Genomic DNA, 14,814 nt, shown 5'->3' on the forward strand with positions numbered 1-14,814 from the left:
CCCTGCTCTCAAATAAACTCTCACTTGACACCACTAAAGTCGCAAATGGCCCTGATTTGGGATCAGCGGAATGCACGCTACAGGACTTCTGGCTCGGAGCTGTTATTGAAATAACCGATTTGTAACAGCTGTTGCTTCACTCTGATGCCAATTGCTGCTCGAATTGCTGCTGCAGAAGCACTAAGATGCGCCAGAGGCATACGTCGAACGCGACCACCTTCTCTCTCTCCGCAGTGCTATGTGGCTGTTCGGAGCCCTGTCTTCTTGTGGCCGTACACTCTCGTGACTACCGCTGCCAGCGTTCATGTACACCGGCTACATTATTGCCAAGTCTTTCTGCCATATCGCTTAAGGAACGTAGAGCATCTCATAGCCCTAGTACACGTCCTCGTTCCAACTCAGTGTGGTGTTGATAAGGCGTCTTTGTCGCCTTATGGGCAGTCTTCACTAACATCAACTCACCGCGTCGAGTCACAAAGGTGAACAACGCCTTTGACCATTAGAACCTGTATTTAAAGCAAATCTGATTTTCATCCTCATAGTGACGCTATCAGCGCTTCTCTTATTCGACACGCACGAAACTGGAACATCAACGACCATTCAGGTGTAGAAAAAGAATTCCAACTTTCGTTTACGTCGCAGAGCTCCTTGTTTTTCCCAATCATACATATATACAGTGATTCAAAAGTAACTGTACAGACTTTGTGGGTGTAATGTGTGTGTCCAAAAAAGCGTAAATAAAGTTTTTCTTGAAACTGCTTCATTTCAGAGTTATACAGTAGAGTAGGGATTACAAATGAAACGTAAACAATGCAACAATGAGACGAAGGAACCCGAAACAAACCGACCGTTGTGACCGAGTGGTTCTAGGCGCTTCAGTCCGGAACCGCGCTGCTGCTCCGGTCACAGGTTCGAATTCTGCCTCGGGCATGGATGTGTGTACTGTTCTTAGGTTAGTTAGGTATATGTAGTTCTAAGTCTAGGGGACTGATGGCGTCAGATGTTAAGGCTACGGAGGACACGAAGTTTTTCAACGACTGGATTCCTCGCCGAATTGAACTGAAAACCACCGTCTCGATTGATAAGAGCCTTACTGTCAGACAGTCGTATTTTCACGGATTCGTTAATAATAGAACTCAAAAAGTTGGACGTATGGCTCACAATTTTTGTCTCTTTGTAATTCATTACATTACCAGTGGAAATACAGTAAAGGAGGCGAGTATGACGCTGTTGCTCTACAATGCTGTCCAGCACAGTACGCGTTGTTTGCCTTATACAATATTTGCCACACAGGCACGGAATCCTGTAAAAACCTGCCTTGCGCAGGTGTAGGTGGTCTTTACCAGACCCCAACGGCGACGAAATTTTTGCAGGAGCGAGAAAGATTTAGTTCATATTTTCTTAATATTCTGCCTATCTGCGGTGATATGTTACCAATATATGGCAAACAGGCAGTCGTTTTAACGGCCTCTTCCTCTTCTATGCTCTGTCGCTTATAGGTCTGCAGTTCTCTCTCCACTTGCTGGGACGAATACCCATTCTTCCGGAATACAATCTGCAGTTGATCCGGTTCCGTTTGCAAACTATCGGCGTCAGAGATGACTTGCGCTCGGTGAATCTAGGTCTTCAAAACACCAATCGTTTGTGCCGGATGGTGGCAACCGGCGGCTTGCAAGTACAGGTCCGTGTGAGTGGGCTTCTGTATACTGAATGACAAAGTGCGTCATTACCCTTACGTCGCACCGTCTAAAAACCGCAACCAACCCTCCAACTCCATAGCAAATTTTTCGTTTTCTTGTAAGGAGTTCAGACGTTGTAGGAACTCTCCCAGACTATACAAACTATGAGGCCTGACGATAAAAGTATCGTCAGAATATCGGCGAAGTACTGTTGGTTTAAAATGGCTGAGGCTAGTGATCGCTCCTCAAAATTAGCGACACTGCTCACAAAACGCGTTGTTAAATAAAGAATATGTAGAGGAGACGGTGTGCTCAAACAGCGCTGTAATGCCAGCTCCAAAGCTATTGCCAATGAGATATTGTGAGTCCACAAGAGGTAGATTTGTAAAGAGTGAAATCACATCACAACTGATCAAAAAGTCATTAATTTGCAGTTGCAATAACCTAAGTCGGCTGATGAAATGACTAGACTTCTGTATGTGATGTGGACATTTTCCTACCATTGGTTTGGGCAAAAACGCCAAGTACTGTGTTAAGTCGTAGCTGGCTGTTCCGGTTTTACTCAGAATTGAAAGTAATGGCACGTTATTCTTGTGGATCTTAGGCAATACACATAGCCAACGTGGAACAGAACTATTTGGTTTCACTCTCTTAATTATCACCACGCCGCTGTAGACTAGAATGCTCTCAAGTAGCGCATGTGCAACGCCAAGTGGATCCACCACGCATGTGCTGGCGGGGCCTTAAATACCAGAGCTCAGTGCGTTTCCGCCAGTATCACCTGAAGATGGCAAGAAGATTCTGCGCCGAATTACTGTGGCAGGATGTTACAGACATCCTGCAGTTCTCCCGAAATTTTGTGGAGCATTGTGTACCCCGGGAAAGTTTTAAATCTCTCATCAGGCTTCATGTTGTGGTGGGTCAATAGCTACAATTCGCGGGGACATGTGGTACTGCAGTTGGGTACAGTGACCAATGTCGACTACGTTACTTGGGTCGTTTTCCCCATGACACTGGAATTTCATTGACAGGACGGAAGTGTGCTTTTTCATGGAGCAAATTCACGTTCATAAGCGGCTGATGAGACCCAACGTGCTCTTCGTCGTGTAGAACGATTGCCCTTTCCAGCAAAATCAACAGATCTGTCGCCAAATGAAGTCGTATGTTGAACCGGGAACTTACTCTTTCTCTAGGGCCAGCAAAAACCACTGCTGAATCGCAACAAAAGGTGACTAATACTTGGTAAAAGGGCCGGCCGCGGTGGCCGAGTGGTCCTAGGCGCTTCAGTCCGGAAGCGCGCTACTGCTGCGGTCGCAGGTTCGAATCCTGCCTCGGGCATGGATGTGTGCGATGTCCTTAGGTTAGTTAGTTTTCAGTAGTTCGAAGTTCTAGGGTACTAATGACCTCAGATGTTAAGCCCCATAGTGCTCAGAGCCATTTGAACCATTTTGAAGTAGGCAAAATCTATCTCAGAACCCCATTCAGTAGCTTTATAGTAGTTTGCTTGTGGAAACACATGCCTGCGGTGCTGGCAGATAGGGGTACACTCTGTGTTGACTCGACTGTATGGACACCTTCTATTGTGACAAGTGTGTTTCATTTTGGTTGACATTGTTATCATACATTTCTGAAATGACTAAGTGTCATATAACTCAGCAGGTAGAGTCAATTGACTTGAAAGTTTTCTGAGTATGCTACCGTGTGGTACTGTAAATAATCATTACTGAAGAAGTCACTGTCCGCCCCCAGTAGCTGAGTGATCAGCGCGACAAACGGTCAATCCTAAGGGCCCGGGTTCGATTCCCGGCTGGGTCGGAGATTTTCTCCGCTCAGGGACTGGATGTTGTGTTGTCCTAATCATCATCATTTCATCTCCATCGACGCGCAAGTCGCCGAAGTGGCGTAAAATCGAAAAACTTGCACCAGGCGAGCGGTCTACCCGACGGGAGGCTCTCGTCACACGCCATTATTATTATTACTGAAGAAATCACTGTATCGGCCATGGTTGCAATGGGCTTCTTATTCCCTGAAGAACTGCATTGTAAACGAGGCTGCAACATTAGTGTTAGTTATTTACAAAATGATTCTGTACAATACTGGGAACTCTTTTACGTTTAGTCACCCATCATAGTTTCAGGTGGACCATGTTGCCTTTCATCCATAATTTACCATTTAAGTTCCTGAGATTTTCTGTTGCATTTTGTAACGGACTACATCGACCTGTTACAACGCTAGCCACACGTCACTGAATTCGTTCAATGTCCATTGACTTATTTATTTCATAAGATCTCGAAGCAGAGTTACCTATAATTGGTCACATCGGCATCTTGTAATGCGATTTCCCTTACACATTCGCTGTTATCTATGTCTTCCATTCACCCTCCCTTACAGTAATTGTATAAGTTCGTCTCAATATCATTTCTTGGTATCACCTCTAAAAATGTATAATGCTCACTACTAAATTTCTTGTTAGCATTAATTTGCGTTTGTTACCCAATACACAATTTTCAGTATATTGAACAGCATAGATAGGATGCTCAGAAACCCACAGGTGTACATTTTGGAGTGTTGCGACTAATAAGGCAGCTTTCTTGTTGTACAGACGAACCAGTCTGCCGATGGCAGCATTCTGTGATGTTCACCGTACCCCTTGGTAAACAATTGGACTTGAATTGTGACGGTGCCGCCGTCCCACCACCAGACAGCTACCGATGGATCTTCAGCCGATCGATGGAGACGGCGCCGTTCCTGACCCCTACGGGGGACCTCAGTGTGGACAACATACCGTCTATAAAGTGGAAGGGTGGTCCCACATGGCGAAACTACCAGCTCAAGGAGGACGCGGACTACGGCACCTTCTATTGCTCGGCTATAAACGCCTTGGGACAGCAGCAGCGGCCGTGCGTATTCCATGTTGTTCCACCAGGTGAGTGTTGCTCTGAAAGCATGTAGTTCGTAAGTCTTTCTTGACTTACATGTAACTGGGCAACACACATAAACAGCAAATAAAAATGTTCGTGAGGTGACGGTATTGGATTTTGCATTTGTTAAATGAGTGAAAGAGACTGACGTTTTAACTGTACTGCAATAACTGAAACTCGTTGTCTATAACAATCATCATCAAAAAAAATCTGTTATTAGAAATATATCTCTGCCATAAAACTAATTACTAAAAAGGTTAACTAGTGATAAAATCAGTAATGTCTGAGTGCAAGCTTTGTGAACTGAGATTTTTACATTTCCCCTCCCTCGAAAATTAACTAATTAACCCAAACCAACAAAAAAATCACTACAACTTTCCTTGTTTCGAAAGCATCACAATTATGCGCAAAGAAGCAGTGCAGCAACACTTAACTCAAAAATCTTCCGGCCGGCCGCTGGTGGCCGAGCGGTTCTGGCGCTACAGTCTGGAACCGCGCGACCGCTACGGTCGCAGGTTCGAATCCTGCCACGGGCATGGATGTGTGTGTGTTGTCCTTAGGTTAGTTAGGTTTAAGTAGTTCTAAGTTCTAGGGGACTTATGACCTCAGCAGTTGAGTCCCATAGTGCTCAGAGCCATTTGAAAAATCTTCACTTGTCCAATTACACTTTACAAATATCGTAATTCACCATTCATCATTCTCTGTATCTTCGTTTATGTGATCCATATGCCATGTCCATCCATCCACTCAGTGACAATAGCCAATACATAACTCTCTCACTAGCTGCCATTACGTTTCACATTTTCATAATCACTACCTCTCACCGTCCATCTCCTCATTTCTCTTATTATCATAGCCTCACTACAGGGTGACAGCCATTGAACTATACGATATAAAATCGTCATGAATTCTGAACAGTTTGCGTTAGGACATTCAAACTGCACGATTGGTCGCAGGGCACGATCGGGAATTAGTATGGCTTGGTATAGCGAAGAAGCCCACATTCATTTTGATAGGTTCTTCAATAAGCAAAATTGGCCGATTTGGGGGACTAAGAATCCGCATTTCTCGATCGAGGAGTGTCTTCACCCTCAGCGGGTGACAGTGTGGTGTGTAATGTCCAGTCATGGAATAGTCGGTGCGATATTGCTTAAAGGCTCGGTGACTATCGAATGCCGGGCGGTGTGGCCGAGCGGTTCTAGTCGCTACAGTCTGGAACCGCGCGACCGCTACGGTCGCAGGTTCGAATCCTGCCTCGGGCATGGATGTGTGTGATGTCCATACGTTGGTTAGGTTTAAGTAGTTCTAAGTTCTAGGGGACTGATAACCTCAGATGTTAAGTCCCAAAGTGCTCAGAGCCATTTGAACCATTTGACTATGGGACTTAACATCTCAGGTCATCAGTCCCCTTGAACTTAGAACTACTTAAACCTAAGGACATCATACACATCCATGACCGAGGCAGGATTCGAACCTGCGACCGTAGCAGTCGCGCGGTGCCAGACTGTAGCGCCTAGAACCGCTCGGCCACCATGGCCGGCCTCTTCACCCTCAACAGGTACTGTGTGGTGTGTAATGTCCAGTCACGGAATAACTGGTGCAATATATCATGATGGCACGGTGACTACCGAATGGTACGTGAAGGGTTTGGAAGATGATTCCATCCCCATTATCCAAAGTTACCCTGACTTCGACAAAATGTGGTTCATGCAAGACAGATCTCTATCTCATCGGAGGAGGAGAGTGTTTGTTGCCATGGACGAGCAATTTCGGGACCGCAGTCTGACTCTGGGTACCCAGGGGCCACTGGCATGGGCCTGGAATGGCGGCCATTTTCTCCGGATCTTAAGACATGGAACTCCTTTTTGAGTGGCTGTATTGTAGACAAGGCGTACAGAAATAACTGCGAAACCATTGCTCAGCTGTAAACAGCCATTAAGGAGCTCATCGACACCATCGATGCTCCAACACTTCATCGGGTGATGCAGAATTTCGCTATTTGTTTGAGCCACTTCATAGCCAATCATGGCACGCATATCGAACTGGTTGTAATCTAAATCCGAATATCAGTACTGAGGTTTACATATTGAATAAAGTGTTTGAACGCCGTAGTTTGCAACTAATTTTCGGTTTTCTTCATGCAGTTCTATAAATGCCACCTTGTTCCTTTAGGTCTCTACACATTTGACCATTACAAACTAACATTTTTACTTGTTTCTCTTGTTCCCTCTGTCAACATACCTTGGGTCTTCCAATAACATCTTTACTTCATTATCCTGCTTCCTCAGCCAGTATTCCAAAATACCACAACATTCCTTTCTCAAAACCACCACCAACTCATACAGCTAGAAAATATGAATATATATTGTCAGTCTCTCTACATCTCCTCTTACTTCTTCATAACCACTAACATCACAGCACAGCAAAAACCTAAAAATATACTATTCACAAATACTAGTTTTCCCCAACACAGTAAAAAAACCTCTGCTCTTTCTCTTCATACTGTTTCCTGTTGTCGTATACTGTAACTTACCTAAATCCATTAGGTCCTTAAAACTCACTTTTATTCAGTATTGTTGATACTATAAGCTGAAAAGAAAATTATTACAAGCAAGTGTCACTACATCTACATCTTCATCTACATCTACATCTTTATGGTTAATCCGCTATTCAAACTGAATTGCCTGGCAGAGGGTTCATCGAATCATTTTCATAGTACTTCTCTACCATTCCACTCTCGAATGGCGAGTGGGAAAAAGGAAAACCTAAATCTTGCCGTTCGAGCTCTTATTTTTCGTATTTTATCATGATGATCATTTCTCCTTTCGCATTCGGAAGAGAAAGTTCGTGACTGAAATTTCGCCGCAAAGAACACCGCCTTTGTTTCAGTGACTGCCTCCCCAACTCGTGTATCACATCACTGACACTCTCACCCCTATTACGCGATAACACGAAACGAGCAGCCCTTCTTAGCACTTTTTCGTGTCCGCCGTCAATTCTACCTGGTAAGGAACCCACACCACGGAGCTATATTCCAGCAGAGGACGGACAAGTGTAATGTAGGCTGTCTCTTTAGCGGGTTTGTCGCATGTGTTCTGCCAACAAAGCGCAATCTTTGTTTCGCCTTCTCCACTATATTACCTATGTGGTCTATGCAATTTAAGTTGCTCGTAATTGTAATTCCTAGCTATTTAGTGGAATTAACAGCCCTTAGATTTGTGTGATTCATCGTATACCCAAAATTTATCGAATTTCTTTTAGTACCCATGTGGATGACCTCGCACTTTTCTTTGTTTAATGCCAATTGCCACTTTTCGCATCATACAGAAACTCTCTCTAGATCATTTTGTAATTGTAATTCATCGTCTGATGATTTTACTAGACGGTAAATTACAGCGTCATCTTCAAACAATCCAAGGGGCCGCTCAGATTGTCACTTAGATTATTTACGTAAATCAGGAACAGCAGAGGGCCTATGACACTACCTTGCAGAACGCCAGATATCATTTCTACTCGATGATTTACCGTCTATCACTACGAACTGTGATCTCTGTGAGAGGAAACCGAATCTAGTCACACAACTGAGACGATACTCCATATGCACGCAATTTGATTAATATTCGCTTGTGAGGAACGGTATCAAAAGCATTCTGGAAGTCCAGGAATAGATCAGAGATCCCTTGTCGACAGCAGTCATTTCTTCATGGGAATAAAGAGCCAGCTGTGTTACACAAGAACAATATTTTCTGAATCCATGTTGATTATGTATCAATAAGTCATTTCTTGAAGGTGATTGAAAATGTTCGAGTACAGTTTGTACTCCAAAATCCTACTGCAAATTGAGGTCAGTGATATGGGTCTGTAATTCAATGGGTTACTCATATTTCCCTTCTTGAATATTAGTGACACCTATGCTACTTTCCAGACTTTAGGAACAGACTTTTCGTCAAGTGAGCGGTTGTATATGATTGCTAAGAACGGCGCTATTGTGTCTGCATACTCTGAACGGAACCTCATTCTTATACCATCTGTACCGGAAGACTTGCCTTTCTTAAGTGATTTGAGTTGTTTCGCAACACCTAAGATATGTACCTGTATGTCACTCATGCTAACAACAGTTCTAGTTTCTAATTCTAGAGTATTTACTTCGTCTTCTTTCGTATAGGAATTACGGAAAACCGTATTATTAACCCTCTTTAGTGGCACCATTATCGCTAACATTTTCATCGCTACAGCGCAGTGACTGTATTGAATGTTTTTTGCCACTGGTCTACTTTACATACGACCAGAATCTCTTTCGGTTTTCTACCATATTTTGAGACAAAATTCCATTGTGGAAACTATTAAAAGCATCTCGCATTGACGTCCGCACTAAATTTCGAGCTTCCGTGATACTTAGCCAGTCTTGGGGATTTTGCGTTCTTCTGAATTTGTAAGTACAGCTTATCACATTAAAAGTTAATCTATTTTATGGCAGAAAAACTAAATTTAAAAGAGAGAAGAAGAATGTATTGTTTATGTTACAAGGAAAAAAGGAAAGGATTTTCTTTATTTTGATTTCAGTTTTCCTCATTTCTGCGTGTCTCCTAAAATTTTTCTCGAGTTACTTTCATTTCAACAGCAGCTAAATACTGGCAATCTCCTTTTGGGTAACCTTCTTTAAATTAAATTTTCGCTGGAACTTTCCTTGTGGTTATTAGTTCCTTAAACACACAAAAGGCATTTCAATAGATAGCATGTCCAATTTACAGAATGCTATGTCTCCTGCAATGAAACGCAATTTATATATCTCAAAATACAGGAGTAAAAGTTATAGCACTGCACATTCTATATAGAAAATATGTACAAATGATAGCAAATATGTGTTTATGTACAAATATACAAAAATGAGAAACGTTTACCAAATACTCAGCAGTTCATATTAAGTTCTACTTAGCAAATGGTTTCACATATGTGGTGTGTTACAGTCCACACTATTCTTGTGTGTGCATGAAGTTTGAAAAGGGCAAATACATCTCCTTAAGGAAAAATTTGCAAAAATACTCTCTTGTTTGCATTAACCAAATGTTATGCTATTGAAACTTATTATTCCTCTTTATTTTATCCATGGTTTATTTCATATATGCTTCTTAAAACTTTCGATGTACACCATTATAGTACTCATAACTTCCTGCATTAATTTCTGATTCCAAAAACATAATGTCAGATTACTTACTTCTTACTTACTGAATTCCAAGCAGTCCTCTGGATTACATAATGACAAGGTCTCTAGTAACATCTGATTGCAATATTCACTTTTTTTTCTCACATCTTATTTCCTTTCTCTATATTTATCTTTGTCTCATAATCCTCACATTATCATTCCTGACCTTACATCACATATTTCATCATCAGCTATTGCTCTAACCTATTGCTTCCTCATATCACTAATTACCTAATAATGTTCCTTACCATTGCTCTTCGTAATTCATAAATTTTCCGGCTATCACTTCTTACTGTCGAATACATACAACTGCAAACGATTCTCCCTTCCAAGTTAGTCTTCCCCACATACATATTATGCACTGCGAATTCTTTCCTATATTCAATCAGTATATCTACGCAGCAACAAATTTCTCATTTTACTATACAAGTCACACAGTTCAAAAATAATGATAATACATTGCCGCACTACCATACTATTTTTGCTTCTTATCATCACTCTCACATTTCCCATATAAAGTTGTTCACAAAAAATTTCATCATCGTGAGAAATCATGTCACGTTTGGGTAATATAGTCAGATTGGTTTGTAACTGCTCTCTTCTCCCTGGGTGGTTCGATGGTTGAAAAATAGTTTATGACAGATACAAAGGTTTGTAGAAGAATAGGAAGCATTACAGAAAACTAAAGACAGTAACAGCACTGCAACAGTTTGGGACCCTTTGCACGCCACTGCACACATTCACGAAAGAGTAGTGAAGCCGCGGGGGGGACAAAAATCTATTTTTTTTGTAAAGATTCCGAAACTTTCAACCTTCTCACTATCGGAAAACGCTTGAAACTGAAGTTGTCATTCTTCCATTCTTCTGTGTATTCGTATTCTCTTTGTTCTGCCGTATTGCCCGTCCACTAATTTTCCTGTGAGAGAAATTTTGTTTCTGAGAGTGTCCGCTTAGACTCCTTATGTTTCTTTTTTCATTTAAATTGTATGCATAGGAAGAACAAATTATTTGTACCGATACTTCGATTACATTTTCTTTCGATTTCTGTCAGATATCTTCTTTATTTTTCGTTTCTGTTATTGGTTAAGTTTCTTCTTACCGTCTCTAGACTATATTGTGAATATTTATCTGTACTAGTCGACAAATTTATCATTTTCGTAGTACGTTAGTCATCTTTCTATGGAACGGTACACAACTGTTCTTCTTCTGTTTCCTACTGAAATTTCTGTGCTTTATTTTGCTCATGTGTTAAGAAAATAGTATCACCGGGTTGCATGCTCTGTTCACTTACTATCACTGCATTCGGCACTAAGCTCTCTGTTTTAACTAAAAACTGCTCTTTTTCTGAAGTTATTTCTGTCAATATTTGATATCGTCTAATCTACCGTTTTATCTGTTTTCGGCTGTGTTTCATGTTGCTGGTACTGTTCTGTTTAGTTATTATTGCATCTGTTCACTGTACTGTTCTTTATTGGCTGAAAGTCATGATGAATCCCTTTCCTAGTTTGAACTGGCGAATTCTGTGATGATTTTATTTCCTCCTTCTATCTTTCCTGTTACTTCTCTCATGACATACTCCTCTCTCTTATTACATTCATGCAGATTACTGTTTAACTACAGCACAATTTCTAAAACAATGCCATTATCAGATTCTACACAAGTGCCGACAGACAGTACACAGGTACAATTCTGGTAGTCATGATGTCAATTGGTACCAAAAATTAAATATAACCGAAAAGCTTACAATCACACACTATCCACAAAACGATAACTCACACTGAATTACGTAAGAGCAGAAAAAATAACTTCAGACTATACAACTGCCTTTCACCAAAACCGTAAACACACAAAAACACTACAAATGCTCAAAAATTACACTAATTATGAAATACAAATGGCATTTCACATAAAAAAAGTGTAAACTACGTACGCTGTACTGTATTGTGGGATACAGTGAGCAGTGCTACAGTACGTGACGTCACAATTCCTACACACAAAGTTCACAGGATAAAATTCTGCATTAATAAGTAAGAAAATTTTGAAAGAATAAACAACCAATATGTTTCTATAAAACTGCCCTGTGATTCTATATACGCAGTCTGACTAGCTTCCTACAATCTAATGATACATATGCAGGTGTAACACTGCAGTATAAAAATAAAAGTGTCTGCAAAAGAAATGTAATCTGAAATGAACCTTACCTAAATTGAACCTTATAATAACTTGGAGACGAAATGATTAACACTGGAAGATCTCACTGTATTCTGGGTATAATGTAACTGGCCTGTGGCATATTTCCCCTTAAAATGTATTCCGAACCTGAAACTGACTATCTATTACAATCATTATCACCAAAATTATCTATTGTAAGAAATATTTCTCTCTCATAAAGTTAATTGCTAACAATGGTAAAGGAATAGTTAAATCCATAACCTGTGAGTGCAACCATGTAAACTGATAACATTACTTAGTTTCGTCTGAACAATGAACTTACTAAACCAAACCAATAAAAAAGAAATCGGAAAAGCTTTCCATTTTGTAGGGAGATCAAAATTACCCGTATGCAAGCAGTGCAGCTACAGTTCACTCGAAAATCTTCACTTCTCCAATTAATCATTACAAAATCATTATTCATAGTTCATCCTCCTCTACAGCTTTATCTCTTTGCTCTGTAAGCCATTTCCATCCCGTCAGTGGCATGGAAAAAACCTTAAACCCCCAGAAGGTTCTCTTAGGATACTTACTGTCGTGACAATACTATTAACAATCAAAGACCACAGTGCTTATACACATAACCTCTGTGATTTAACATATCTACCATCGGAAACCTCTGTTTGTTAAATATTCATTTTCGAATACCAAAAGTAAACAACAGACCCTATATTATATTTGTAACATGTATTCTAAAGTCGGTGAAATTAAAAATAAAGCATTTCATTCCCTGGGCTGAGCACCAGCCTTAAGAAGAAAGGGTCTGTTGCTGAAAGAGATAAAGTTGAAGGTGTTTCAGAGAATAGGAAGGTTGGAGTGATGGGCAGTATTGATGAAGCAGGCATAATCGTTGGGAAGACAGGAAGTGAGAAATAGTTTATGGATTGAGAAGAGGAATAAAAGGAAACGGAAAGAGACAAGGAAATGTTAAGATGGGGAAAATGTGTAGGGAGAGGTGGAAGGGAAAAAGTAATATGCGAAACCTGGCCATATGGGAATTGAGGGGATGGAATTACAATCAGTAGGGTGGGTAAATGTTGGAGTGGATTTCATTTTGTGAGGAAAGCAGATTGTTGAAATTTCGTTGGGAGAGAGTGCGGAAAATGTAAAGGTGTCGCCTGGTCATGTTTGTAACGGAAGGGCAGCATAGCAGGATTGATGATCAAAAGGGAAACATTAGGTTTATTGGAATCTGATTTACAGATGGCATAGGATATGCAGAGATGGAGAGGGAATGTGATAATATGTTAGATGACCCTGGTCGAAGAAGGTAAACAGATGCAGAAAGCAAGGCAGAATGCACAAATTTCAGTGGTTTGGAGGGAATGATAGAGCTAGTGTGGAGACGATATCTAAGCACCATTTTCATAGGAGAGGATGGGTCAGATCAAGTCTGGTAGGTGTGGAAAATAATAAAGGGATGTACGAGGGCAGTTCAATAAGTAATGCAACACATTTTTTTTCTGAAACAGGGGTTGTTTTATTCAGCATTGAAATACACCAGGTTATTCCCCAATCTCTTAGCTACACAACACTATTTTTCAACGTAATCTCCATTCAATGCTACGGCCTTACGCCACCTTGAAATGAGGGCCTGTATGCCTGCACGGTACCATTCCACTGGTCGATGTCGGAGCCAACGTCGTACTGCATCAATAACTTCTTTATTATCCCCGTAGTGCGTCCCACGGATTGCGTCCTTCATTGGGCCAAAAAATGGAAATCCGACGGTGCGAGATCGGGGCTGTAGGGTGCATGAGGAAGAACAGTCCAGTGAAGTTTTGTGAGCTCCTCTCGGGTGCGAAGACTTGTTTGAGGTCTTGCGTTATCATGAAGAAGGAGAAGTTCGTTCTGATTTTTGTGCCTACGAACACGCTGAAGTCGTTTCTTCAATTTCTGAAGAGTAGCACAATACACTTCAGAGTTGATCGTTTGACCATGGGGAAGGACATCGAACAGAATAACCCCTTCAGCGTCCCAGAAGACTGTAACCATGACTTTACCGGCTGAGGGTATGGCTTTAAACTTTTTCTTGGTAGGGGAGTGGGTGTGGCGCCACTCCATTGATTGCCGTTTTGTTTCAGGTTCGAAGTGATGAACCCATGTTTCATCGCCTGTAACAATCTTTGACAAGAAATTGTCACCCTCAGCCACATGACGAGCAAGCAATTCCGCACAGATGGTTCTCCTTTGCTCTTTATGGTGTTCGGTTAGACAACGAGGGACCCAGCGGGAACAAACCTTTGAATATCCCAACTGGTGAACAATTGTGACAGCACTACCAACAGAGATGTCAAGTTGAGCACTGAGTTGTTTGATGGTGATCCGTCGATCATCTCGAACGAGTGTGTTCGCACGCTCTGCCATTGCAGGAGTCACAGCTGTGCACGGCCGGCCCGCACGCGGGAGATCAGACAGTCTTGCTTGACCTTGCGGCGATGATGACACACGCTTTGCCCAACGACTCACCGTGCTTTTGTCCACTGCCAGATCACCGTAGACATTCTGCAAGCGCCTATGAATATCTGAGATGCCCTGGTTTTCCGCCAAAAGAAACTCGATCACTGCCCGTTATTTGCAACGCACATCCGTTACAGACGCCATTTTAACAGCTCCGTACAGGGCTGCCACCTGTCGGAAGTCAATGAAACTATACGAGACGAAGCGGGAATGTTTGAAAATATTCCAGAAGAAATTTCCGGTTTTTTTCAACCAAAATTGGCCGAGAAAAAAAAATGTGTTGCATTACTTATTGAACTGCCCTCGTAATATTCAATATAGTCGTTTGTGTGCTTGTGCT

The 14,814-nt window shown here is 41.6% G+C and overlaps 1 protein-coding gene across 1 annotated transcript in view; it reads left to right on the top strand.

Annotated features, from left to right (window-relative positions):
• Nucleotides 1–14,814, top strand: part of LOC126259526 (basement membrane-specific heparan sulfate proteoglycan core protein-like) — a 209,811-nt gene that overhangs the window by 108,006 nt on the left and 86,991 nt on the right. Inside the window, exon 7 of the mRNA XM_049956391.1 lies at nt 4,282–4,605. Coding sequence (XP_049812348.1) covers nt 4,282–4,605 — 324 coding nt within the window. The remainder of the gene's footprint in view (nt 1–4,281; nt 4,606–14,814) is intronic.

The sequence above is a fragment of the Schistocerca nitens genome, chromosome 5 (genome assembly GCF_023898315.1).
Source record: "Schistocerca nitens isolate TAMUIC-IGC-003100 chromosome 5, iqSchNite1.1, whole genome shotgun sequence".
Taxonomy (NCBI): Eukaryota; Metazoa; Arthropoda; class Insecta; order Orthoptera; family Acrididae; genus Schistocerca; species Schistocerca nitens.